Genomic DNA, 27,738 nt, shown 5'->3' on the forward strand with positions numbered 1-27,738 from the left:
CATTTCCAGCATTTTATTAATGATCAACCTCTTGTAGATGTTCTAGTATGTCCACTTGGAATCAGGTCCCCTTTCTGGGATGAAGAGTTTACATCGATAGTGTTTTCCCAGCACACCCAGCAGTAGTTTAAGAGCAAACTGCTCTTCAGCATTGTCACAGTACCTGTCCACTTGTATGTAAGATAGACTTTTGTCCCCATCTTACTGGTAAGTAACTAAGATTGCCCCGAATAATGTAATCCCCACTGTGCAATTTTCTATGTGCCTTTTAGGTACCTAACTCCAGGATCCTGTACTTTTTCTTTCCTCTGACCCACACTTCATAAAATTTTCTTTCCGCTGACCCACACTTCATAAACGTCTGACAATAGGGATGGGGGTGGGATGCCAAGGCGATGAGCTATTTCCCAGGAAATTAACTGGAAATATTTCTTGAGCTGAGGAATTTCCTGAACACACCCCCAACTCCTCACTGGCATAAACCATCCTAAGCAGTAATTCTCCCAAACCAACCAACCTAGTTTTTTGTTAAAATAATCTCTAAGACTGTGGCCAATCTGCAAAATGGAGGAAACCATCTCCTGTCACTGATACAAATGCAAATTTTTTTAATACTGCTAAAGAAAAGCAGTCTTGGGCTTCCCTGGTGGCTCAGTGGTAAAGAATCTGCCTGCCAATGCAGGAGACATAGGTTCAAACCCTTGTCTGGGAAGATCCCATATGCTGAGGAGCAACTAAACCCCTGTGCACTACAACCATTGAGTCTGTGCTCTAGAGCCTGGTACCTGCAACTATTGAGGCCACGAGCAACAACTCGTGAAGTTCGAGCACCCTAGAGCCCATGCTCTGCAACAAGAGACGCCGCCATAATGAGAGGCCCATGCACTGCAATGAAGAGCAGCCCCCAGTCTCCACAACTAAAGGAAAGTCCACGCAGCAGTGAAGACCTGGCACAGCCAAAAATAAATTTAAAAAAAAGAAAAGCAGTCTTAAGTGTGAGAGCATCTAACAGACAGCTATTTCTAGAGGGACCCCATTAGCTCTAGTCACCACTATGAACTAGGCCCACTAAAGTCTGACAGTCTTGCTGGGTTCCTTCATGATATACTGGCAATCAAGCAAGCTGAGGAAGGCTTGCACTCGCTCATTCTGCTCAACCAACGAGGCACAGGCTGAAAATGTCAGGTCCTCGGGCTTTTAAGGGTCTGTGGTTCAGGCCAGAACTAGAATCCAGACACCAACAGTAATTAATGGTTTCTCTCTTTATTGTTTCTCCTTTTATCAAAACCTGTCACAGCTGGGGGCCAAAAGGAAGTAAAAAAAAATTCCCACAAATATCCCCCCCACTTGTCCCCAGTGAGTTCTCCCCCACCCGCTACCCAGGGCCTTGGGCCAGCCCTGGGCACACATGATCATGTCCCCCACCCTCAGCCTCCTCCCAGCAATAAATACAGGTGACCGTGATTCCACGAAACCACAACTGATTTCTCCATCTTGAATGCCCCTCAAGGGGACAAAATTTTAGGAGGCAAAAGAAGTCTTGCCCACCCCCATCTTGAGGAGTGTAAACTTCTTTCCCCCAAGGGACAGGGGAGGTAGAATGCCCCTGTCAGAACCGCAGCAGCTCTAGATAGAAGCGGGGAGAGGAAAGGTTGGGATGCCAGGGAAGAGAATGATTTCCAGCAACCTCACTCCTTTGATCCATTCATCCCTTCTCAGGGTAAGGGGTGGTCCCAGTGTATCAGGGGAGGGCTGACAACAGAGAAGAACCAGGAGGAAGAAATAAAAGGAGGGAAGAGCAGTTTGGTGGGGAAGGAAGGGGAAGGAGAAGAGGAGGCCAAAAGCTGCCGTCATCTTCTTCCAAGAAACGGCATCAACACGCAAAGGAAACAAATGGAGAGGGTGTGGAGGAGACTGAGGGCTCCCAAAAGAAAGCGAAGGGCAGCAAGAGCCCTGTGATCCCCAGGTCTTCACAGGTGAATGTGCTCCAGTTAGAGCAAGACGATATTTGGAGATAAAGGGAGATTTAGTGTCAGTGGGGTGGGAGAGGTCAGGAGATCACAAAAGAAATTCAGAGCCGAGGGACAGCCCTCTCATCCTGCCCAGATGCTGGCAGAACCTGGATCTTGAGATCAGAAAGGTGAAGCCCGGGGAAGGTCAAACTCCAGGGCAGAATGAAAAGTAACTATCATGACCCTCACACCCCACCCCAACATCCCCTTCAGTTATCGCAGGTGAATAGTCCAGTCAGATGCCACGTTGACGCCAGGCTTGCGCAGGATCAACACTGAGGTCTCAGGGTCATGCTGGAAGGACAGGCGGCTTTCAGGAGATCCTGATGGAGGAGGAAGAAAGAGTGCCAGGATCAACAGCAATTACTTTCCCGTAGGTGTGGGTCCCCAACCCGGAGGCCAGATCACTCACCTTTTGTCTGGAGTACCACGGTTGCTGGCTTTCCAGCCCCTATTATCACTACCCGCTCAATCCAGATTGGTGTCTCAAAGTGGCCTTTGGGGTCTGCGGAGCTGGAGGAAGCAAAAATGGACACCCAGCAGGAAAACAATTATCAGAGCAGAATGGGGGAGAGCAGAGCAAGGTCACAACAGGAGAGCAGAGTGAGCTGTGCGTATCCCGGGGCCCAGCCTCCTCCTCCTGCAATGGCTGCCAAGGGAGAAAGCTCTTCCTCCTTACCTGGAGACCAGGGTGTTGCCAGAGAATGAGAATCGACGCAGCAGGAACTCATGGCGAGTCTGATAGTTGAACGTGTGCCCATCATCTAGAAAGAGCTCTCCTTGGGCCGTACCCTGAGCAGGAAGTGGGACAGGTGAGAACCTGAGCCCCAGAGGAAGTGAGGGGCACCTGCCCTGGGGGACTGCCTCCCAGGAGGGTGGACAGATGGAGGTGGCGGCTCCCTGCCCATGCACTCACCTGGAGGTTGAGTGCGACGAAAAGAGTGATGGGGTCGTCCTTCATGCAGTCTGAAGAACGCCGCACTCGCATCCACCGGGGCACGATGGTCCCTCCACGCTGGAACACGGGGATCTAGTGCAAGACCAGTGCTGGGGTGAAGCGGCAGTGCTGTACCTCTTGCAAGTCCGTGCCCTCTTAGGAACTGGACTCCAGCATACACACTCTCCCCACTTCTGGAAACCTAGAGGCACATGGAGCTGGCAGCTGGGCCAAGCATACTCACACTGCTTAGAGTTACAGGCAGGTACAGGGTCTGCGGACCATGATACTTCTGGTAGCTCTGAACGTCATACCACACCTGTCGGTGCAGAAGATAGTCTCGGTCACTCGCTGCACAGAGGACTCCACTCTCTTCACTCTCTCTGACCTCCACCTTCTTTCCCCACCATGCCCTTCCTTAACTTACCTCCCCTTGGCCAGGCAGATAGACCTGCACACCATGAGCCTCGGAGTCTGATACAGGGTGAACCAGCAATGCATCCCCTAAAACATAGCAGAATCCACTCTGAATTGGGGGAATCGGTTCCCAAAGAGGGAGCCCTAAAGCACCTGCCCCCTTGCACCAGCAGCCTCTGACCCTCCTCCCTTCCTGCACATCCACAGACATATGCCCCATAGTGCTTGCTTCTTCTCAGCCCTACCCCAACCCACCACTAACTGTCCTCGTTTCTCACCAAGCAGGAACTGATCGTCTATACTGAAAGTGGTCACATCCTTAGGATAATGCACCCACAGGGGCCTAGGAAGGAAGCAAGACAAGAAAGGAAGACACCTGCTGTTTTGGTGGAAGTCAAGGATGCTACCCCAGGAACTGGCAATAAGGAGAGCACAGGGGTAAAGACCCGGATCTGGCAGCCAGTAAGGCTTCAGCTACGCAACCTAACCTTGGACCAGACATCTGGTTTCCCAACCCACTTCCCTGCTGCCTCCTCCCTGGCTCCTTCTGGAAAATGTTCCGCAGAACGACCTTCCAGTGGCCACTTTATTACCCTGGCCTAAAAGGCCCTCCAGGATCAGGTCGTATTTTCCACTCCACCTCAACTACCTCTCCCTCTGGTTCGTTACCCCGAGACACACTGTTTTTTTCTCCTACTGCTGGAACACACCAAACTGGTTTCTATGTCATATGTATGCACTTGCAATCTCTCCTGCTTGGAACATTCTTGGATCACAAGTGGCTGTCTTACTCATCAGACAGGCCTCATCTTTACATGGCCTGTTTGTGGAACTTAATTCCATTACCGTGTTCTACTTTTTACAAACAGCTTGTCAGTGTTGGCAATTTTCATATTTACATATTTGTCTACACGTCTCTCTGTCTTCCTCATGACGGTGGGACACTTGTCTAACTTGTTTCAGGCTCTGCGGGTCGTGACGGATGATGCCTGGCATGTCGTCAGCACTCAGGGACGTTCACTGCTATTCATCCCCACTGGTCTCCTCTCACTCTTCCCTTTGCAATCAGATTTCCCTCCTTTACAAGGCCCCGGCCAACGAAGAAAAGAGCCCAGAGATGGAGCCCCGTCCCCACTGTCTCCCAGCCACCTCAGTCCACTTTCCACAGACCCAAGTGAATGCCTTACCTCATGACCGGGATCCCCTCGCGATGGGACTGATAGAAGAGAGTGTACCAGAAAGGCAGTAAGGAGTATCGCTGGCCCAGGGCATCTCGAATTATGTCATGGTACTGAGACGGTAATAGCCACGGTTCTCGCCGACCAGTGTCCAGGTGGGCATGAGCCCGGAAGAATGGCTGGTAGGCACCCATCTGGTACCAGCGTACAAGCAGCTCTGGCTCTGGATTTTTGAAGAAGCCACCCACGTCCGCTGGAGAGGGGAGGGAGAAAGCAAGTTGGAAAGAGGGTGAAGGAGGGCTAAGGAGCCCCCCAAGGCCCTGGCCTGGACTATCGGTTCTCTGCTCAAGCCTAGGGTCCATCTGTGCCCTCTACCTTGTCCCTCTCCCGCCAAACCAAGGCCCCAAATTCCTCCTCCTCTCACCTCCACAGAAGGAAAGTCCCACCAGCCCCAAGCTGAGACACATAGAAATCGAGATTTTCATGTGGTCCCATTCAGCAGCATTGTCCCCTGTCCACACAGCTCCTGAGGAAGAGAAGAGGGAGGGAGTTTACGTACAGTGAAGGGCTTGGCCTTTAAGACAGCTGACCTCTCTGACCTGTCACACCTGCTCTGGGGCCCCCAGGGTCCTGCTGAAAGTGGCGAAGTTCACCAGAGCACTCAAACAGGGACTGGCCACCCCATGCCCTGCCTCCCTTTAAATGCACAGCTGGAAGGAAGCGCACCACTCAAAGGATGGCCGCATGGACAGACCTCCCCTAGAACCAGACCCAGGTCCCTCTGCCAAATCTCTCCTCCAAATCTTACCGAAGCGCTGGGAGCCAGCGAAGAAAGCCCTGCTCAGGACAAAGGGGCGTTCAATGCCCCCGGAGCGCAGCACCAGGCCATCCGCGGTCGCCATGTGCTGCATGGGAACGGGAAAGAGCGGTGGTAAGGGGCAAAACCAGCTGGCATCAGAGCCAGTTCTCGGGCCTCGGTCTCTCCTCAGTCCCTTACCACGTAGAAGCCATAGATGTTATGCACGTCTCGGTGCTCCCAGCCCCCATAGTGCTGGGCATCCTTGAGCATGGTGACCTCAGGACCGTTGAACACAGAAGGTTCGTTCATGTCATTCCAGACATAGAGGTTGGGAGCCGAGCCCTGAGAACACAAGGAGGAAAATGGGAACAGAGGACAGAGGGGAGGAAGAAGACAAACAGTGTGAAAGCACAGAGCTCCTGGGAGTCCAGAACGATGCACCTCTCTGGGTCCTCCCAGGAACATCAAGGGCCGATATCTTACAAGCAACCAACCACAGCAGGGTTGGCAGGCAGAGACTGACTCCAAGAAGTAGCGTGGGAAAGACAGGCTGCCGTACCTCGTAATTGTCAAAGTGAAACATGTTAGCCCACCAGGCCCTCATCTTGGGATTGGTGAAATCAGGGTAACCAGCTGCGCCTAAAAGTCAAGGATGGCTTTCAACCCATGAAGGGCAAACCGGCCTCCACGCAAGCTCCCTGGTCTCCCGATCGTCCCCCCTCATTTCTGGACCCGCCTACCTGGCCAGCACCAGCCTTCGTAGTCAGAGCCATCCCGGGTTTTAACGTACAGACCCAGGTTCTGCAACTCTTCGTGTACACGGTAGCTGGAGTCCACCTTGATGTGGGGATCCACAATGGCCACCAGCTGCGGGCAAGGACCACGGGTGGTCAGAGCTCTCCAGGGATATTGTGCCTGAGAAAACCAACCACGGCTGCAGCCCTCTTACCTTCCGCCTCTTGGAGGCCAAATGCTCAAGCATGTTGCGGGGCTGAGGGAAACGGCTGGGGTCCCAGGTGAAATACCGTTTGCCATCGGCATGCTCAATGTCCAGCCAGATGACATCACAAGGCAGGTTGTGATCATCGAAGCCCTGATCCACTTCCAGAACATCAGCCTCATCCCGATAGTTCCAGCGGCTCTGGTGGTAGCCGAGGGAGAAGAGCGGGGGCAATGCCTGGGTCCCTGCAGGTTCGGGGTTGGGGGGGACGGGGTCACAGCGGGGTCAGGCTCAACCTGGAGCCAATGGAGATGCCCCGAAATTCAGGGAGATACAAGAGGACCGGGCCAGAGAACAGGCCGAGGCACAGGACTGCTGAAAATGCACAGTCACCCGTCTCAGGGAGACAAGGATCAGGAGAGCAGGCTGCACGCAGTAAGGGGGGCCACATACCTGTGAGACTAGCGTACTGCCGGAAGACATCAAAGACAGAGGGCCCGAGCATCAGGAAGACATCAATGATGCCGCTCTCAGACATCCAGCGAACGTCCGTCTGTGGAGTCTCCCCAGAGCCCTGCAGGTAGTCCAGCATCTTCCCAAACAGGGTCTGCAGGGAGGACCAGAGAGAGGTCTGACCCCCACCTTCCTGCTTCCCAAGCCAGTGTTCTCCTGAGTGCTCTCACAGCAGGCTCCTTGAGCCACTTCAGGCTGGGGTTAAACGTCACCTCCTCAGTGAGGCTTCCCTCAGGCCCCTCACAAGCAGCCCTGCCCATCCTCCCCCCACAACCACTGTTCTTTCGTAGCACTTACCACTGAGCTCATCTAGACCTCTTACCTATTTAACCTCTGTTCTCTTCCTTTCCTAACTCAACATACAGTATATTCCCCATATGGATAAAAGGGTCTAGCTCTTATTGCAAACTCAATAATAAACACATTGATGATAAATGAAGGAAGGGAAACACCTTCCCCATGGGTGTGTGTCTTCTGGGAGTAACTGGAGAACTCATATGCTGCTCACGAGGCCAAGGCCCGTCTATCACCCAATCCCTAACAGGTATCCAGAAAGGCCATCCTACCAGCCTCTTCAAAGCAAATGGGCCAGCACGTACATCTGGTTCAAGGCCCACTGATCCCTCCCCATGCCTGTGTTCTCACCTTCCCGGCAGTGTTGGAGGATATGTCAACCCAGGTCTCTGCAGCATTGAGCCAGAAGATGCCTAGGTCCCGAAGGGGGCTGTGTGCCAGGAGCACGGGCACAGACCCGTACAGGGCCATGCGGTTGTACAGCTCATATTGGAACACGTCCAAATTGTAGAGGCGATACGGCTCCCCACCCCTGCAGGCAGACAGACAGACCAGCCATTCACCATGGCGCACACAGCCCCCAGCCCATAGACAAAGACGAAGGATACACACTGGCCCCTCTGCCCTTTCTCCAAGCAGAAAATCTGACTGCCAAAGGCGCCCTGGGCATGGGAAGTGATCCAGACTCATCCGGAGTATCCAATCTGTATGCACATTCCCCACAGCCCTGACTTCTAACCCGTTCCCTCCCCCGACCTTGATGTCACTGCAGGACTCACTCGGTGACTTTCAGCCTGAGGTTGTCTGCATGCTCGGGGATCCCATACACATGCTCCATGCCTGGCAGAGAGAAGTCCAAACTCACAGACATGGGGCCTGGAAGAGAAGCAAAAGATAAGTTCCAGAGCTGCTGCTTGACAAGGACTCCCTGCGCCCCTGCCCAAGGCTCTCCCAGCCCCTACCGTAAGGCTTGCTGTCAGAGTGAGTTTTGAACGTCTCTTCCCAGGCTCCTGGCTCATCATGCTCTGGCTTCCCCTGGGTCTCATCTGGCTGGAAGGAGGAAAATGGACCACTGCCCAATCACATACCAGTTCTCTCTCTTTCCTTCCCTGTTTTCTAAATCCCATCCCCAATGGCAAGACGAAGCTCAAATTTCTCGTGGGCCTTTCCTCTTCGACCTCCCAGCCAGCCCTGTGCTCCAACTCCCCACCCTCACCGACTTGCCTTGTCGTCATCCCCAGGTGTTTCCTCAGGCTGGGCCCCATCGCCCTCAGCTGGTTCTTTTGATCCTTGCCTGGAAGGTAGGAGAGCTGTCTGCTCCAATCCAGAGGGGGCGGGGACGAGGGGCTGGTGGAAGGAGGGGTGAGGGAATAGAGAGCCAAGGGTCCAAAGGAACGAAGGCATTGGAGGAAGGGACTGAATGTTAAAGCTTGGAGAGGGACCCCAGTGAGCAGATACGTGTGCAGAGGACGGGGAGAGACATGAGAAAGGAAATAAAAAGGAAATGCCACCTGGAGGTGCCTTCCCAACACAGGCCCAACCACCAGCCTCTGCCAGCGTTCCACAAGAGACAGGCAGGCAGGCTCGAGGGCGTGGGTTCGGAACGCCAGTCCTGGCCCTGCTGCCTCTACCAAGAGACCCTGGCCCCACCTTCCCTCACTGGGCCTCAGCCTCTTGGCCTGACACAGGGTTTTGCAAAGGCAAGTGAGTCACAACCATGGTCAAGCCTCTACACACGGTCAGGCTTATATGCAGGGACTTAAAACAAGAGATTGTGCCAAAGAATGCTTTCAAGGGCAGCTGGCAAGCAGCTCTGCCCAGGGCTTCAGTGCATGCCAGCTGAGAGCCAGGAACCCCAGCAACAGGCAGCATCTCTCCACCCTCTGGCAAAGCAAGAAGCTCCCTACACTCCTCAAGGACATTCAACATTTCATCTTCCTTCTCCCAGGGGGCTCCCAGCCAGGGGAATAGGGGACAGGAACCAGAGACCATATAGCTGGGGTAAATGGGCAAATGAAGGGCAGGGCATGGAAAGGTCTGGGGGCCACCTTGGGGGGGCCTTCTTTGGGGGCCAGAGTGAAGGGCAGGTAAGGGAAGAGGAACAGATACAGTACCGGTGGTCATGGATTTACCTAGAGAAAATGTTCTTGATCCTATCCCAAATGCTACCGAGCGTGAGACTAACTTTATCCGAGAAACTGGGGCAGGAGGAGATGGGTAGGGAAGGGGAAAAGGAGGCACAAAACCAACACAAAAACAGAAACATAAAAGTGAGTTTCAGTCGACAAACTTCCAGAGATGGGGCAGGGGAAGAAATAAAAAACAAAAACCAAAAAAAAAAAACAAAACCAAAACCAAAAAAAGGAAGAAAATAAATCTGGGAAATGTGATGGTGTGAGAGGGGGAGAGGGAAAGGCAGACCTAGGCAGGCCTCCCCGAGGAGGTGCCCAGGGTACAGACAACGGATAACGTGGCTGCCTCCTGGTCTGCACAGGAGATGGAGAAAGCGCCGAGCCAGGCCTCGTCCTCCCCGCGCTGGTCCGTCTCTCCCAGCCCCCACCCCCACCTGGCCGCACTGCCACCCTGTCTCCTCCCAGGGCCCCGGTGCCAGACCCGCAACACCTCTAGGTTCTTTCACACTAGGTCTCCTTCAGTGCTTGACCCCTGTACTCACGAGACCCTGGGGGTCCTCTGGTGCTCTAAATTTAAGAGTCCTCGGGCATTGACACTGAGCAGAAGGCTCCGGTCCTCCAGCAGATCAAGGCGGAATGGCCGTGCCGTCAAGATGATTTTATAGGGTCCCTCAGCGACGGTGAGCTCCACACTGTTGTCATCCCGGCCAGAGACAGACAGCCTAAGAAAGAGATCAAAAAGGATCTAAGGATGTGCAGAGTGCCAAGGGTAGTCACGACACTGAGAAGAGGGGCACGTGCCAAGAGCTATACAGGAACTGTGGTGAACAGTACAGGGGCAGACAAGTGTGACCAGAGGAACCAAATAAAGAGCCTGGAAACAGACCCAGGCGTACTCAGAACTTTGAAATGTGACAGACATCGTGGCAGTTCACTGAGGTCAGGAGGAAAAACGCTAACAATAATAGGAAAAACACATTTTCTGTAGAGGAAACAAATGGTATCGCAACCCTATCTCATTTCAGATACAACAACTCCAGACAGATTATGACTTAAAATTTTCAAGTAAAACCTTTAGAAGAAAATACAAAGAAATGTTTTTCTGACTCTGAGGTACAGATTATTTAAACACAACTCAGAAACTGTGAACACCAGACTAATATACCTGACAACATAAACTTCAGAATTTCGGTTTATTGATAGATACGTTGAGGGTAGTCAAAAACAAGAAAAAAGTCTGAGAAACTGTCCCAATGTAGAGGAGTCTAAGCAGACTTGACAACTAAATATGCAACAGAATCCTAAATGGGACTCTTGGGCAGAAAAAAGACATTAGGTTAAAAACTAAGCAAACAATAAAGCTACAAGGATACAAGGACTTTAAGCTACAAGGATATACTGCACAACTCAGAGAATATAATCAATATTTTATAGTAACTATAAATGGAGTAAGACCTTTAAAGACTGTGAATCACTATATTATACACCTGTAACTTACATAATATTGTACATCAACTACACTTCAACTAAAAAAAATGAAAACAAAATTAAAAAAAATTTTTTAAAGAACTTTAGTTAACAATAATCATCTATTCATTAGGCATGACAAATATTCAACAATGATGTTAAACAACAGGGGAAAATAGGAATTCAAGGTATAGAGGAAGTCTCACAATATTCTTGAAACTTTCCTATACATCTAAAATTATCCTATAATTTTAGAAAAGTGAAAAGATAAGCTACAACCCAGGAAAATACAGCTGTAAAACATGTACATAATAAAGAACTGGTATCAAGACTAATGAATTTCTACAAATCAGCGAAGACAAACCACATGAAAGGAAAATGAGCAGAGCCGTAAACCTCCAGTTCACAGAAGAGTAAATCAGAATGACATAAACATACAAAGATGAGGACACGCTCAATGTATCAGTAATAAACTGGAAAGACACGCAAGCCAAGACCATCACGTGGTGTCATCCTACAGCCCTCCCACGGACAAAAGTTAAGTCCGATAGTGCCAAGGGTTGGAGAAGGTGCAGTTCATTAAGTCTAACACACTGCCGGTGGAAGTGTAACTTGGCAAGCTGCTTTGGCTTTATCTTGGAAAGCTGACTATTTCCATATTCTACACTCTGAGCTCTTCTCTTAGCTATATGTCACAGAGAAACTCCTGCACAGGCAGACAGGAGAGACGGACAAGAGCGTGCAAGCCAAGACTGTGAAGAGAACAGCGCTGGAAAGAACCCAAAACACCCGTTAACACAGAAACGGAGAAGTTAAGTTGGGAAATGTTCATATAACACAACATTACACAGCAGTAAAAATGAATTTCTAAAGCTACATGCAACAGTTAAATACGTAAGTGAAAACAAGGAAATCCCAAAAGACCTCATTTATTAAAATACTTTCCCTACAAAGCTTAAAACAAACAAAAGCTCACAAACAAACAAAATCACATAATTTATCGCTTAGGCACATGCACATATGTATGTCTGTATATATGTGTTTACACACATATACACACAACATAACTGTGAGAACAAAAAACCAAGGGAGTAATAAACTTTTGAGTAACAGTCACCTCTGAAGGAGTCAGGGGTACGGGATAGTAAGATGTATGTGTTTGGGCTGGGTGAAGGGTTTATCATGTTATTTTCTAGTTAAATGCTTAAGAGAGCCATGCATGGAATAACGACAGTGTGTCATGGCCCGAGTACTTAAATAAGCCTATCCTGAATATCTGGGGAGAAAGAGAGGAGGGAGGAAGGGAGGGAGGAAAGAAAGAAAAAAAGACGACAGAAAAGAAAAGAGAAGAAACAGACAAGACAAGACGGTGGGACAGGACCGGAAGGGAAGGGAGGAGCCAATTAGAGAGACACTGTATTCCTGGAAGGCAAGTTCCATGGCCTTGCTGATTTCCTCTTATATTGAGAAAGCTGTAATTTGTCTGCTGAATGCACAAAGATAAAGGGTGAAAGAGAAACCAAGCAAGGGAGTTCCCTGGCGGTCCAGCGGTTAAGACTCTGCTTTCACTGCTGAGGGTGCATATTCAATCCCTGGTGGGGGAACTAAGATCCCACAAGCCAAGTGGCTCAGCCAATCAATCAACAGAGAAAACAACTGAAGCAAAGGAAGAGATGAAGGAAGGCTGAGGAGAGCAGCAAGGTGCTACTTATCTATTATCCCAATGTGGAAAAGAAAGCCACCAAATAAAGGTTCCTTAGGAAGGAGGATGGGAATACCAGACCACCTGACCTGCCTCTTGAGAAATCTGTATGCAGGTAAGGAAGCAACAGTTAGAACTGGACATGGAACAACAGACTGGTTCCAAACAGGAAAAGGAGTACATCAAGGCTGTATATTGTCACTCTGCTTATTTAACGTCTATGCAGAGTACATCATAAGAAACGCTGGACTGGAAGAAACACAAGCTAGAATGAAGATTGCCTGGAGAAATATCAATAACCTCAGATATGCAGATGACACCACCCTTATGGCAGAAAGTGAAGAGGACCTAAAAAGCCTCTTGATGAAAGTGAAAGAGGAGAGTGAAAAAGTTGGCTTAAAGCTCAACATTCAGAAAACGAAGATCATGGCATCTGGTCCCATCACTTCATGGGAAATAGATAGGGAAACAGTAGAAACAGTGTCAGACTTTATTTTTTTGGGCTCCAAAATTACTGCAGATGGTAACTGCAGCCATGAAATTAAAAGATGCTTCCTCCTTGGAAGAAAAGTTATGACCATCCTAGATAGTATATTCAAAAGCAGAGACATTACTTTGCCAACTACGGTCCATCTAGTCAAGGCTATGGTTTTTCCTGTGGTCATGTATGGATGTGAGAGTTGGACTGTGAAGAAGGCTGAGTGCTGAAGAATTGATGCATTTGAACTGTGGTGTTGGAGAAGACTCTTGAGAGTCCCTTAGACTGCAAGGAGATCCAACCAGTCCATTCTGAAGGAGATCAGCCCTGGGATTTCTCTGGAAAGAATGATGCTAAAGCTGAAGCTCCAATACTTTGGCCACCTCATGCGAAGAGTTGACTCATTGGAAAAGACTCTGATGCTGGGAGGGATTGGGGGCAGGAGGAGAAGGGGACGACCCAGGATGAGATGGCTGGATGGCATCACAGACTCGATGGATGTGAGTCTAAGTAAACTCCTGGAGTTGGTGATGGACAGGGAGGCCTGGCGTGCTGCGATTCAAGGGGTCGCAAAGAGTCAGACACGACTGAGCGACTGAACTGAACTGAACCGAAGGAGGAGGAAAGGGCCATGGAGGTGGCTATGTTTCTCAGGGGAAACTTACCCAGCTGTGGGGGGATCAGCCACCAGCACATCGGGCACACGGTATCGGGGCCGCCGGGGCTCGAGTTCATCGATCCTGATGCGAGTCATGTTCCTTTGAAGTCCTTGGAGCTCCAGTACCAGCACCACCTGTCGGGGCAGAGGTCAGGGAGTGGAGAAAGCAAAGAGCTACACCGAGGAATGCCCTCTGAACCCACCTCTCTTCTGAGGGGATCTCCTCCTTCTAGCCCTTTGCCTAAGGGATCTGAGACCTGAATTCCTCACAAAGTCAAAGTCCCATGGTTAGATGGCATGGGATGTGGGCCATAGGTTTCCCCTTCCCCAATTCCCCCCGGCCATTTCTCCACCCCCATCTGACTCTTCCTTTTCTCCCCTGACCTTGGTGACTTCGTTGAGCAGATGGATTGTGAGCGCATCAGGACCAAGCTGCAGAGAGTCCAGTAAGGCTCGGTAGGGGGAATGGCCTGGCCGTATGCTTCGCTGCCTCCTGTCAAGTGAAACAATTGAGAAGGGGGTAGGGTTCCCCAAGGCCCCTAAGTCCTTCTATCAGCTGCAGTGACCCACGCTACCTCACCTGCCAGACACCTCCCATACTACCCTACTTTCCATTCCAGTCTCCCAGAAATATCATACTTGCAGAAGGAACTCTCTTCACAGGTCTTAAAGTTGCTTCTATCCACAGCAAAGGTAATTCCCAGACAGACGCCTAAACAGGCCAGTACCAAAGCGGTCCAAGACCTAGAAGGAAAAGAACAATGAGGGAATAATCAGCACAGGGTCAGAAAGGGCCCCACTTCAGAGGTGAAGGCCTTTTCCCCCTACAACCCTAAAAGGGGAGCAAGCTAAGACTCCTACTAAACAGAAAACGAAGGCAAACTGGACCCAGGGTTAAGTGTAAGGCCTGAGGAGCTGGCTCACTCACACCTTCCCTTCAAAAGGCAGAGGAAGTGGACAAAGGATCCTTGGCCTTCAGAGGCCAGGTATTGATTCAGGTTACATCAGCCTCTCGGAGGGAAGGCACAGTAACAGCCAGTCCCAGGGGAGGTGGTGCTGTCATACATGTAGAACAGAGAAACAAAGGCAAGCCATGCCTTTCCATGGGCAAGATGCTGGGGGCAGTGACAGTGAAAAAGTTAGATGTGCACTCAGCTAGCCTGCTGGCCACAGGGGTTCTAACATCCCTAATGCACTAACCATCCTGCTCCTCAGACCTCCACTCCTCTATCTTTGACATAAGTCACCCATACCACCACCTGAGCTTGAAAAGAATAACAAGAGCTAACCTGTACTAGGCTTCCCATGTAGTTCAGCTGGTAAAGAATCTGCTTGCAATGCGGGAGACCTGGGTTCAATCCGTGGATTGGTAAGACCCCCTGAAGAAGGGAAAGGCTACCTACCCACTCCAGTATCCTGGCCTGGAGAATTCCATGGACTGTATAGTCCATGGGGTCACAAAGAGTTGGATACAACTGAGTGACTTTCACTTTCAACTTGTACAGAGTCCTAATATACACCTAGGAGCCTGGCTAACCGCATTATATAGTTTATAACTCTATCTGTAGTTTTCAGTGGTGTCAATGCCCCGGTCTCACCCCAAAGTTCTGATCTAACTGGCCTGAAGTGGGACCTGGGCATCAGATTTTAAACTCCTCTAAATAATTCTAAGGTTTCTGAGGCAGCTCAGTGGTAAAGAATCTGCCTGCAATGCAGGATATGTGGGTTCAGTCCTTGGGTGGGGAAGATCCCCTGGAGAAGGAAATGGCGACCCACTCCTGTATTCTTGCCTGGGAAATCTCATAGAGGAGCCTGGCAGGCTACAGTCCATGGGGTCACGGAAGAGTTGGACACGACATAGCGACTGAACAATAACAAATCAGTCCTAATGGGCAACCAGTGTTCAGAACCAACTTTTTTATGCACTAACTCTTTTCCCTTTGTTTTATTGGTGAATGTAGGATTGGAATTTATCTCAGATGGGTACATAAAAGAGACATAAAAGATTCAATAATGCATCCAAGACTGAACAGACAGTATGAGGTGCCAGCAGGACTGAACTCTGTGTGACTCCGGGGCTCAGGTACTGCATGCTGTTCAACACAGCCCCAACCACCAGCAGGGCCGCCTCACTGAGGACCATCAGCCTGAGGTTACTACAAACCTGCCACTTCCCCACCGTGCCATCAAAGGACAGACAAGGGACTAACAGGCGTATAGCAAGTTAGTTTGTTAAGGATATATTCTCCATTCTGAGTACATCCTAAACAGGCACTCTCCAACTTCAGTGTCAGTTAAGAATTATGAGCAGTGACTGTTAAATGAAAATTCCCAGGTCCCAGGGAATCTGCATTTTTTCCCAGTGACTGATCTAGGAGCACACTTTGAAAAAGTGTTCCATATAGGAGAGGGAAAAACAAAACACAGACTTCTCACCACTCAAACCCTGCTACTTGCTAACAGGGTAGCCAGAGAGTAGGGCCTACTAAACACACGATATCTACCACTAGCCTCAGTATCAGCTGGAAAGCTAAAGAAATTCACCAGGAAGGAGATTACGGAACAGAGTAAGCCCTCCAGTTCCAGAAGAAAGGGCAGGGCATATGAGGCCAGACAGAAAGGTGAGGGAAACACCAGGCTTTGTGGTTTAATAGGCCAAGCAGGAACAAGGAGCAGCGAAACAAGCAGAAGAAATGCTCCCAGATAACTCAAAAGCAAGGCATGTGCGCCCCCGCCCTCCACAAGCAGGAGTGACTGGAGCAGACACTCTGAGCCACTGACCCCATGTCTATACCGGCCCGAAGCAGAAGCAGAAGTACATGAGTTAAATACTTTCTGGAGTCTTACTTGCAATATCTATAAAATGGGTTTGGAGAGATGCTAATGTGGATAGGGTTTCTGAAGATTTTTCAGATGTAACCTGTTGGAAGGCCCTAAGAACTCCGGAAGGCCTCCAACGCCTTTGAGCAAGAGGTGGTCACAAGTCAAGGTTAGGAATGATTCGCAGGGAAAGGTGCACCCGTTTATTGTTTCAGATCACAGGTTTCCAGAATAGAATTTACGATCCATGCTTTTCCACTGCTGCCAACAGTACACGCCTCTCCCCACCCTAATACATCCGTTAGATCTTGGTAAATACTTTGTGGAGCTGATTGACTGTTTCAAGCAGTTTTTTCCGTAATATTAACTAGAGAACGCAGACCAAATCATTGTTGTGTTTGAGCAACATCATCCAGGTCGACTGTGAGCTTACGAGATCCTGCCCCAGCCGTGCCCAACGACCGTGAACACCGAACAAGCCAGGGCTGGTGTCCACGTGAAGACCAGGGCAGGGCAGGGTCCGGGCCTCTCGAGAGAAGGGCAAGGGCAGTGGAAAGCAAGACTGCCGGCTACGATGCTTCCAGCCCGGCTCGGGGCCGCAGGGCAGCAGGCTGCATTCCCGGAGGCCTGGCCGCGTCTCGTCCCCCGCCCCGACGGCCCCGCGCACTGCAGGAAAGAGTCGGCAGCGTTAACCGCCGCAATCCGCCAGGGAGGGCGGCGGCTGAGAGCGGCCCAGACCAAGAGGAACGCACGGCTGCGGCCTTCTAAAGCCACCGGCCCGGAGCCCCAGAAATAAGGACCCCCAAACGCCGCGCGGATCTACTGCGAGGAAGCTGGGGAAACCTGAGGCCGGCTCCAGAGAAACAAAGAGTCCTCACGAGGCCGGGGGTGGCGGAGTCTCAGGAGAACACACAGAAAGGAGAGATACGGGATTTAGGGGTCTGGGGGCGTCCCGTGCGCGCCCCCGGGATCCGAGCTCCTCACCGCCTCCTACGCGCCTCCACTGCCGCTACCGCCGCCATCTTGTGCCGGGTTTGCTCCTTGACCCGGAGCTTCCCCTCCCCCAGCGCGCGTTGAGCCACGTATCTTAGCGCCCGCCCCTTCCGGCCTCCTGATTGGCCCGACCGCACAGAGGCCGGGCGTTTGTCCCATTGGCGGAGGACTTAAGCCAAATACTCATGGGGGCGGTGCCAGGGCGGAGCTTGAGAGAGGGGGCGGGATTGTTGAGCCAGGCGCTGTCCGACTTGGCTGGTCCTAAACATCAGACAGAAGCACTGAACCCTGTTTTTCTCAACTCGGCAAATTTTATTTAGAAAAAAGGGTGGGGAGGAAGAAAGTGACAGCGCTCTTTTAAGCCAACATCTTAGAAGAGAAACCTCCCACTTTTCTGCAGCACCTTGGCCCCCTCTCTTATGGCTCAATCTCCCTCAGCTTTTGGAGCATGGAAAGGCTATGTGCCCTGCCGGAGAGTGGACGGTAAAGGCGCCTGGAAACGGCCAGAGAAGAGGCCCAGGCGGTCAATGTTGCGGTGGAGGACACTGTGCAGCACAGCCAGATGGGGTCCACCTTCACCCCCACCCTCCCTAGAGAAGTCCCGGATGAAGCGACCACGCTCCGACTGGAAGATGAACTTCTGGGGCAAGGGCCCATGCTCCCGGAGAAAGCCCCAGACACTGAGCAGCAGCAGACGCACTTCAAAAGGTGCCAGTTGACTAAATACCTCGTGCATATTCCCCAGGGCTGGTGGCAGGAGGCTTCCCTCAGCCATGACAGCCACCAAGGTGCAGGATGCCTCCAGGTGCCAGGGGGAGTGGGTTGTGTCAGGGTGGCGAGAGGCTTCCCAGTGGCCCAAGAGGGCAGCCAGCAGCCCCCGCAGCAGCACAGAGCAGTAGCACAGGGCTGGGGGAGCAGCTGCTACCAACTTTAGCAGCTCAAAGAGCAGAGGCTGTTCCCGGAAGCGCCTGCCAATGCGGAGATCCCGCTCCACAGTGGCCCGGGCATGCTCCTCAGGAGGCCAGGCTAGCTCTGCACCGGCTGCATCAGGACACACACTCTCCACCAAAGTCACTGCCACTGCTTTGGCTGCCTCTGGGCTCAGGGTGGAAGCCCCCCAGCAGCCTACACATTCAGTACCCCCAGGGGCACTGCAGCAGTGCACCAGGAGGCTGAGGAGGCTCTGGGTGTTGTAGATAACTTCTTGCTGATTGCGTGACTGGACAAACTTGGGTGGTTTAAGGCCACGACCGATGACTCCAGCGTGGAACACAGACCAAATCCCTCCAGGACCTGGTACAGCTGCAGTGTGCCGCCGGTTTGTGTCCAATAGGGAGGCAGATGCCAAGGGAGCTGTCACAATGGAGAGAGTCTCATTGTCCCCATCCACTTCCCCTCCAAACAGTTCTGTGTTGCCACGATGTAAAGCTCCCTCAACTAGCAGCTGCAGCACAGCTTTGAGCCCCGCCGGGCAGGTCTGGGAGAGGCGCAAAAGCAGCTGAGAGGCGGAAGCCACCCCTGGGGGGCCGTGCAGCCTCAGAGAAGCAAAGAAGCGATGTACTCCAGCTCTCACTAGTCCCAAGAGTTGGGAAGGGGATAGAGCTTCTGGGGGGAAGGGACAAATGGCCAGGAGGGAGGCAGCGGCTTCGGCTACTTCCTCCTCAGGATGGAGCAAGAGAGGAGCCAGGTCAGACAGATGAGCTGAGGCGGACTCCCCGAACCGGGCCCCTAGGGCCGCAGGGCCCTCACCACCTTGCTGCTCCCACCCCACAAGCAGCGCCAAGTTGCGCAGGAACCGGGCCGTGAAGGGAGGTTGCAAAGTTCCTGCATGTACCCTAGCCAGGCAGCTTCGGAAGGCCAGGGGCAGGAGGCCAGAGAGACTGACCACCAGCCCAGCATATAACTGAGTGGCCAGACTCAACTCTTCAGGGCTTCGGGCCCGGCTCAGGAGATGGCCCAAGGCCTCAGGTCCACAGCTAGGCCGGGTATAGACGGAGAGGAGGCCGAGGAGCTGGTGTTGCCAGAGAAAGCGTTTCCGTTCCAAACGTAATGTCTCTCCACACAGCTCTCCAACGTGGTTTCTGAGCGCATCTAGAAAGGGCACAGGGCGGGGGGGTGGGGGTGAGCTCAACAACCCTTCCCCTAGAGACGGTCCCCAGTGATGAACCAGTTTTTGCAGGTGCAGCAACAGCAGCTGGATCAACCGGTCACATGCCTCGCGTACAGTGTCTGGCACAGCCAGGCCCTGGGTGGTAATGACAGAGGCAGGCATGGCTGTGTCCACCAGGAACTGCAACAGGCGGTAGGCACCTGCCCCAGAGGCCTGGCTCACAAGGTGCACGGCCAGGTTCAGCATGTTGTCCAACTCCTCTCGGGGAAATCCCTGCAGGTGTTGCTGCAGCTGACTCAGCACGGCTGGGGGTTTAAGGCAGTCTACCAGTTCTCCAGAGACTGTGCCCAGCAAAGCTGGTGACATGACTGCTAGCTGCAGGAGGAAGGGAACTGTGGCCTGAAGGGAGGGGTCCCCACTCCGGCCACCAGTGCCCCCTGCCAGACTATCGTGGAACATTCGCAGGAGCTCCCGTCGGATGCTGTCTCCATGCCTGGAGGCCAGGTGCCCTAGGATGCCTACAACTGAGGCAATCTTGGGCACCCGTTTCTCCCCAGGGATGGCAGGAGATCCAGGGAAGGGGTCTGCAGAGGGAGTTTGAGAGGAGCCTCCACCACCGCCACCAGCTCCACCTCCGGCCCCACCATGAACGCAGAAGTCCTTAAGGCCACACGAGAGAACTCGAGAGATGATGGTGCCGGGAAAAGAGGAGCCAATATGTGCCACAACCCAGTCGAAGTGTGGGGAATGCTGGACGGAGGTATCCAGCAAGGCATCCACACAGGCATCTGGACAACTGCCAATGAGAGCCGAGAGGCACTGAACATAGATGTCCATCAATGTGCGTGTGGCCCGACAGCCCATCCACAGCTGCAACAATTCATTGAGAGACCCAGTAGCATGGGGCACACGCTGGTGCTGGCCCGAGTAAGTGCTGCTCAGCTGCCCCATGAGGTCAATGGACCATGCACTAATCACAGGTGCCCAGGCCTTCGGGTTGGCCCGGATGAACTCAGACAGCACCTGCTGCACTTCCTGCACCACGTCCTCTAGACCAGGACCCCCAGCAGGGACATGGGAAGGTGGGGGTGGACGGAGGTGAGGTGGGCCAGCCACAGGGCTTTCATCCAGGGCAGCCAGGTGGGCCCGGACACTCTCATCGAAAACACCTCGCAAGTGGTCAAGCACAGCAGCCCGAGCAGGTGGCAAAGAGCGGAGCAGGAGAAGGCCACAGCGAGCGTGCTCTCGAGCAGAGAGCTGGTGGCCCAGAACAGGGTCTACACCAGTCAGAAAAGCCTTGATTTCCTGGGACAGCTCCTGAGCACTGTAAGGAAGCAAAAGAAGCAGAGTGAGAGTGTTGGAAGATGTAGAACAAGTTACATTCCCTCTGTGAGCTTCAGTATTTTTCTATGTAAAATAGGGATAACTGAACCTCCCTCATAATGTTCGCAAAGTATGGAAGCACCATATCTAGTTCATACTAATTAATAAATGCAAGCTGTTTTTCTTTTAATAACAACAGAATCAGTATTAGGTAACTCCTGGAATATACCAAGTTCTCTTTTAAGTACTTTACGTGTATTATTTCAATACAGATAACAACCCAGTAAGGTAGGTACCATTATGGTCCCATTTTACGGAGAAGGAAACCAAGGTTAAATAATCAGACTCTAAACTCCAAGAGGGTAGTTAACAGTTCTCTGCTCTTCAACACTGAATCCCCTTCTACTGGAGCCCCTGGAATATGGGAAATAATAATAATTCATTGAATTGAGGAAGTATATTTTGTGTTCCTATAACATCTGCCTTAAACACACCTTTTCAGCTTTATATCACTCCCCCCTCCATACAACACAAGTACCCTGAATTTTGCCCTTAATGGAAAGAAAATTCTAAGCCCAAATTTGGCCCTCATTAAGGGCTCTTCCTCCTCAAACTTGTTTCTTTCCATATTCTGCAAGCACCCTAACCACTCACCACTTGGACTCCACCACATCAACAACCACTACCGTCCCAGTACCCTCAATATGCCCCAGGAACCAAGGTGCCCAGGGCAGAGACAAGGTAATGCCTTCCAGCCCTTCCCACCCTAAAACATATGGGTTCCGTCTTAAGAGGTTCAGGAGGCAGTATCACAGGAAGAGACAAAATTCCCTTCCTCTTTGTGAGATTTCTGCCAAAGAAGACAGCATCCTCTAGAGACTGGTAAGGTTCTGACTGTGCCCCTCTCTGGTTCCTCCAAAACAAAAACCAAAACCACTCAACGGTGAGGGGAGTGTCTCCGTTGGAGGGCGAGGGAAAGGCTAGAAGAAAGCATTCTGTGGGATTCTGGGGGCCTGGGTGCTCAGGGAGTCCCCATGAAGTCAGGGGACCCTGGGTTAGCTCGGGTCTAAAAAGGACAGGGCACCCGGGTTCCCAAGAATTGATATTCCCAGCTCTTGGAAGAGCAAGGCCAGGATCGAGGGTAACTATACACTGGGCTTTAGGGGGCGGCAGTACCGAGACCTTGGGAATGCGGGCACTGGAGCCCAGAGTTTTGGTGAGGCAGTCCCTGAGTTCGGGGAAGACCGGACCAGGAATCTCTGAGAACCCCGACGCGAGTTCTCGAGGTAGGATCCGGGTTTCTGCCGAGAAAGCTGGGGATCGGCGCGGGACCGCGTGGGAAGGAAAGATGCCAGGGGCTCTGACTACCTGAGCGGCGCGGGACCGTGAGTGACCGGGGCAGGCCCGGGAGGCCCTGGGGCCCCGGGAGGGTCGCACAACGCAGACATCCCGGAGCCCTAGACGGAGCCTGAGGCGGGAGCGGCGGAGCGCAGGGAGCGCATGCGCGCTGACTGGAAACCCGAAAGGAACCAGCGAAAAGGCTTCTCAAGAAAACCTATCCGGCGCTGTTCGTGACCCTCGCACATTGGTTCCGCTTTGAGTCGGCGTCCCAGTTACAGGCTGCGGCGGTGACACCGGGAAGTCGACCGACCCTCTAGGCAAACTTTCTCCCCCCTCCGCCCCCCGTAAGGGTCTTTGACACAGCTGAGCGCCGAAGAATTGATGCTTTTGAACTGTGGTGTTGGAGAAGACTCTTGAGAGTCCCTTGGACTGCAAGGAGAGCCAACCAGTCCATTCTGAAGGAGATCAGTCCTGGGTGTTCATTGGAAGGACTGATGCTAAAGCTGAAACTCCAGTACTTTGGCCACCTCAATCGAAGAGTTGACTCATTGGAAAAGACTCTGATGCTGGGAGGGATTGGGAGCTGGAGGAGAAGGGGACGACAGAGGATGAGATGGCTGGATGGCATCACCGACTCGAGGGACATGAGTTTGAGTGAACTCCGGGAGTTGGTGATGGACAGGGAGGCCTGGCGTGCTGCAATTCATGGGGTCAAAAAGAATCGGACACGACTGAGCGACTGAACTGAACTGAACTGAACTGAAAGGTATCTGAGGGGCTTCCCTGGTGGCTCAGACAGTAAAGCGTCTGCGTGCAATGCGGGAGAGCCGGGTTTTTTCCCTGGGTGGGGAAGATCCTCTGGAGAAGGAAATGGCAACTCACTCCAGTATTCTTGCCTGGAAAATCCAAAATGTTCAACTCTCGAGGTTTTTTTTTTTTTTTTTTTTTAAAGGAAGCGCTAGGATAGGAAACCTTTTAATCAGTAACCAGAGACAAGGTGAAAAAGCAGTTAAAGGAGAGGAAGGAGGAGAAGCGGAAAGAAGAGAGAAAACCCCTAAAAGAAGATGAAGAGAAGACAAGAAAAGAGATGAACGGGAGGAAGCCTGAAATAAATGGGGCTGGCCACGCTGAAGGTGTCCTCCCAGCCCTAAGCTGTCACCATGATCCTCCTCAGGCTTCCCAGTCTCCCAGAGGAGGAACCTTTCCCCACCTGCAGCAGAGAGTTTGGTAACTTTCTGAGGATCTAATACTCCTTATCAATAGATCCTTCTCCAACCCGTCTATCTAGATCTGCTGCTGCTGCTAAGTCGCTTCAGTTGTTTCAGTTCAGTTCAGAGCCCACCAGGCTCTGCCGTCCCTGGGATTCTCCAGGCAAGAACACTGGAGTGCGTTGCCATGTCCTTCTCCAGTGCATGAAAGTGAAAAGTCAAAGTGAAGTTGCTCAGTAGTGTCTGACTCCTAACAACCCCATGGACTGCAGCCTACCAGGCTCCTCCGTCCATAGGATTTGCCAAGCAAGGGTACTGGAGTGGGTTGCTGTTGCCTTCTCCCTGTCTAGATCAAATTCCAGCTATTCCTCTAACGGACTCTGTGCTTCAGTTAAGCTCTCTATGCTGCTGCTGCTAAGTCGCTTCAGTCATGTCCGACTCTGTGCGACCCCATAGACGGCAGCCCACCAGGCTCCCCCGTCCCTGAGATTCTCCAGGCAAGAACACTGGAGTGGGTTGCCATTTCCTTCTCCAATGAATGAAAGTGAAAAGTGAAAGTGAAGTCGCTCAGTCATGTCTGACTCTTAGCAACCCCATGGACTGCAGCCTACCAGGCTCCTCCATCCATGGGATTTTCCAGGCAAGAGTACTGGAGTGGGGTGCCATTGCCTTCTGTACCTGCTTCCTTTTCTGGAAATTACGATGGTTATTAGTACACTTACTCCAGGGGCTTGTTGTGAAAATTGAAACCAGGAAATAGTATTACTGTACAGCACTTGGTGTCTGCAATGGTAGGTAAACGTTATACATGCAGTTGCTGTTTTTATTTTCTTTCTTTGGTGAACTCCAGAAGATAAGTCTTCGGCAACAGGTAGTTCCTGCTTTTGTTAAAGGCTTCACCGTCATCACATACAACGGTGTCTACTTGGCACTTGGTAGGTTTGTGGGGGTTTTTTGTTGTCTGTTTTTAAGTAAGTTCCTAAGAGTTGCTTAGATGAAAGGAAGGGAAAGTAGGTTCTGAGGCATTTATTAACCAGACAGCTTACTGTTCTCAATGGAAGTATTAGTTAGAAGAACAGCAGATGGTAGGTCCTAAAGATATCTTTGAAGTGACAGTGTTTTAAAATAGGGTTTTTAAAAAAAGTTATTTACTTATGGCTGTGCTGGGTCTTCACTGTTGCGCAAACTTTTCTCCGGTTTTGGCAAGCAGGGGCTACTCTAATAGCAGATCTTGGGCTTCCCAGTGCAGGGTCTTCTCATTGCAGTGGCTTCTCTTATTGTGGAACACAGGTTCTATGGGCTTCAGTAGTTGCGGCTCCTGGGCTCTAGAGCACAGGTTCCATAGTTGTTAGGCATGGGCTTAGTTGCTCCTTGACATATGGGATCTTCCCGGACCAGGGATCAAATCTATGTCCCTTGCAATGGCAGGCAGATTCTTTACCTCTGAGCCACCAGGGAAGCCCTGTGACTGTGTTTTAAAAGCTAAATGATTAATTCTGGTGGTTCTATATTTGTTCTTAGATTTTAGAAGTTCAAGCATTCATAAAATGTGTTATGTTCTAGGAGAGTGAATATGAGACAATTTCTGCTCCCAGCTCTGCTTCAGACTTGGACCCAACACTTTCCTTCTCTCAGCCTCAACTTTTGATCTGTGAGAAGTGACTTTTGAACCAGGGGAGTTCTTCCAGCTATGAGACTATTATGTGGTTCTTGCCCTTAAAGATTTCATAATCTAAGGGTGCTTGTTTTGGAGTTAGATCTGGATTCCTGTCAGCTATTTAATAGCAATGTTATTGTGAGCAAGTGACTCAGCTGTTTTGGAGCCCCTCTCCTTATCTGTAAAATGGGTATGTTTCTCACCAGCTTTTTGCAAAGATCACTGCAGATTATTTGTATTAAGAGCTTAACACAATACCAGATACAGAAACTCTACTTTGAACTCAGCAAGCTCCTTCCCACCTTAGGCAAAGGGGCAGAAGAAAATTATTCAGGGTAATGGGAATACCAAGATGTTGAAATTGCCTTTCCCTCTTCCCTCAGCTTCTCCCCTCTTTACTTCACTTGAACACAGTTCAGTTTCACACTAGCACTTTTTCCTGTCTGTATTCAAAACTGGACATAATACTGTTTCCTTGAGAAAATGGCTGATAGCAAGTTTTAGCCCAGGAGAAGAAGCAGGTGAGCCTGGAACATATTGTGCCTGACAGCAAGGAAGTGCTTAAATACTGATGGTGTATCAAAAGGACACAGCATCCATGCATGCTCTGTAGCTCAGCCATGTCTGACTCTTTGCAACCTTACCAGGCTCCTCTGTCTATAGGATTCTCCAGGCAAGAATACTGGAGTGGGTTGCCATTTCCTCCAGGGGATCTTCCCGACCCAAGGATCGAACCCACATCTCCTGTGTCTCCTGCGTTGGCAGGCAGATCTTTACCACTGAGCCACCTGGAAAGCCCAAAAGAACACAAAGTGAAAGTGAAAGTTGCTCAGTAGACTCTTTGCGACCCCATGGACTATACATGGAATTCTCCAGGCCAGAATACTGGAGTGGGTAACTTTTCCCTTCTCCAGGGAATCTTCCCAATCCAGTCTCCCTCATTGCAGGAGGATTCTTTACCAGCTGAGCCACAAGGGAAGCCACAGGAACCTCCTTAAAGAGGCTGGCTGGTCAGTTTGGTATGATTTTGAGCATGAAAAATTGATAGTAACAGATGATTAAAACATTGAAAAACAACCTAAATGAGATTTTTTTTAAAAAAAGAGACTAGGGGTTTCCTTTACAGAGTATGTCAAATGAGTAACACGGATGCATGGATGCTAAAACCATTGTTGCGATGTCATTGGGAACAGGAAAATCATACAGTCTCAAAGTATCACTCATAGATTGCTTTTTTAAAAAAATATTTATTTATTCATTCATTTATTTGGCTGTGCCAGGTCTTAGTTGTGGCATGCAGAATCTTCAGTTCCAGCATATGGGATCTAGTTCCCTGACCAAGGATTGAACTCAGGCCCCCTGCATTGGGAGCTCAGAATCTTAGCCACTGGATCACCAGGGAAGCCCCCATAGACTGGTTATTAATTATAAAGGAAAAGAATACTTAACAGTGGAGAAATCTAACAGATACCCACTTAACACTTGGAAGCACCAATGAGAAAAAGTGACATTACATGTGAACAAAAAATGTCTGCCTGCCACATCAGAAAAAAAATCTTGTGACCATCAAGCAGTCAGCCACTATAGTCGTCCGTAAGGGTCTCTGGGCATCAGACCAGGACAACCTCTGCAGCCATCCCCAGAGGTGAACCCCGAGGGAATTCAGGAAGGAAAAGAACAGGATACTGGCCATAGATAGTTAAGGTGCATAGCAAAAGAGTGAAAAAACAAAAGAGCACTAAATTCATTAACTGGAGAGGTCTAGTGTTCTGCTGTAAGTTTATCTTTTGGCTGAGGCTTGCGGGACTCTTAGTTCCCTAACCAGAGATGGAAACTACATCCACTACACTGGAAGCGTGGACTCTTAACTGCTGAACCACAAGGGATGTCCTGAGAAGTCTAATTAATGATAATCTTCGATGGTCTGATTTTTAAAAAATATTTATATTTATTTGGCTGCACAGGGTCTTAGTTATGGCAAGTGGGATCTAGTTCCCTGACCAGGGATCAAACGCAAGGCCCCATTGACAGCTCAGAGTCTTAGCCACTGGGCCCCAGAGGAATCCCTGACTACCTGATTTTTGTCACAAAACCTCTCTATCTAGGCTTCTCCCTTACCTCTTAGGAACAGTCCTTCAGAGTCAACTGAGCGGCTGTCTTCTGGGCTTTTATGTCCTCTGCAAGTCTGCCAAATCAAACATAATTTTCAACTTTTTGTTGTTCTGTTGCATCCGACTGTTCCCAACCTCATGAACTGCAGCATGCCAGGCTTCCTTGTCCTTCACTATCACCGAGTTCGCTCAGACTCATGTCCATTGAGTTGGTGATGCCATCCCACCATCTCATCCTGTTGCCCCCTTCTCCTCCTGCCCTCAATCTTGTGTATTTTTCAGTCAACACATACTTCCTGATGATATGCCACGAGAAGTACACAATATCCTACATCAAATTCCTCCCAGAAATGCCTAACCTACAACTGATGAGGAAATGTACAGAAACACTCAGACAGACCCAGATTGTGAGATACTCTTTTATTAATTTGAGCTGGACTCTTCAAAAAATACCAGTCATCTAAGACAAGGTAGTACTCTTCTCATTTGAAGGAGACTAAAGGGGCATGACAATTAAATACTATGTGTGATTCTTAATGGTTTCTGGATTGAGGAAACAATAAGCAGTTATAAGGAATATTGTTGGGACAACTGAGGAAATTTGAATATGAAAAACTGAATTTTAGCTATTCCACTAATGTTAAGTGT

The 27,738-nt window shown here is 50.7% G+C and overlaps 2 protein-coding genes and 1 long non-coding RNA gene across 4 annotated transcripts; 1 reads left to right on the top strand and 2 right to left on the bottom strand.

Annotated features, from left to right (window-relative positions):
- Positions 1–1,247: 1,247 nt before the first annotated feature.
- On the bottom strand, positions 1,248–17,458 carry GANAB (glucosidase II alpha subunit). 2 transcript variants are annotated; one of them, XM_069565963.1, is made up of 25 exons: positions 17,332–17,423; positions 14,167–14,271; positions 13,912–14,020; positions 13,535–13,662; positions 9,765–9,944; positions 9,223–9,288; positions 8,315–8,384; positions 8,053–8,140; positions 7,870–7,966; positions 7,442–7,622; positions 6,737–6,890; positions 6,293–6,528; positions 6,084–6,210; positions 5,903–5,982; positions 5,542–5,685; positions 5,353–5,449; positions 4,969–5,070; positions 4,554–4,797; positions 3,645–3,709; positions 3,377–3,453; positions 3,194–3,268; positions 2,929–3,042; positions 2,692–2,804; positions 2,425–2,525; positions 1,248–2,335 (listed from the first exon to the last, which is right to left on the bottom strand). In XM_069565963.1, the coding sequence occupies exons 1-25, from the start codon at positions 17,367–17,369 to the stop codon at positions 2,226–2,228; spliced, it is 2,901 nt and encodes a 966-aa protein (XP_069422064.1). In that variant the 5' UTR covers positions 17,370–17,423; the 3' UTR covers positions 1,248–2,225. The 2 variants fall into 2 exon arrangements, with proteins under 2 accessions (XP_069422064.1, XP_069422065.1); XM_069565964.1 differs by lacking the exon at positions 9,223–9,288 and having other exon boundaries at positions 17,332–17,458.
- Positions 17,459–17,631: 173 nt separating this feature from the next.
- Positions 17,632–22,296, bottom strand: INTS5 (integrator complex subunit 5). The gene is made up of 2 exons (XM_069565962.1): positions 22,142–22,296; positions 17,632–20,774 (listed from the first exon to the last, which is right to left on the bottom strand). Exons 1-2 carry the CDS (start codon positions 22,219–22,221, stop codon positions 17,798–17,800), a joined length of 3,057 nt encoding a protein of 1,018 aa, XP_069422063.1. The 5' UTR covers positions 22,222–22,296; the 3' UTR covers positions 17,632–17,797.
- On the top strand, positions 21,723–24,135 carry LOC138426945 (uncharacterized). Its single transcript, XR_011251841.1, has 2 exons — positions 21,723–22,880; positions 23,067–24,135. It is a non-coding gene; the product is annotated as an uncharacterized lncRNA (long non-coding RNA).
- The last annotated feature ends 3,603 nt before the right edge of the window (positions 24,136–27,738 follow it).

Source organism: Ovis canadensis, chromosome 21, assembly GCF_042477335.2.
Source record: "Ovis canadensis isolate MfBH-ARS-UI-01 breed Bighorn chromosome 21, ARS-UI_OviCan_v2, whole genome shotgun sequence".
NCBI lineage: Eukaryota > Metazoa > Chordata > Mammalia > Artiodactyla > Bovidae > Ovis > Ovis canadensis.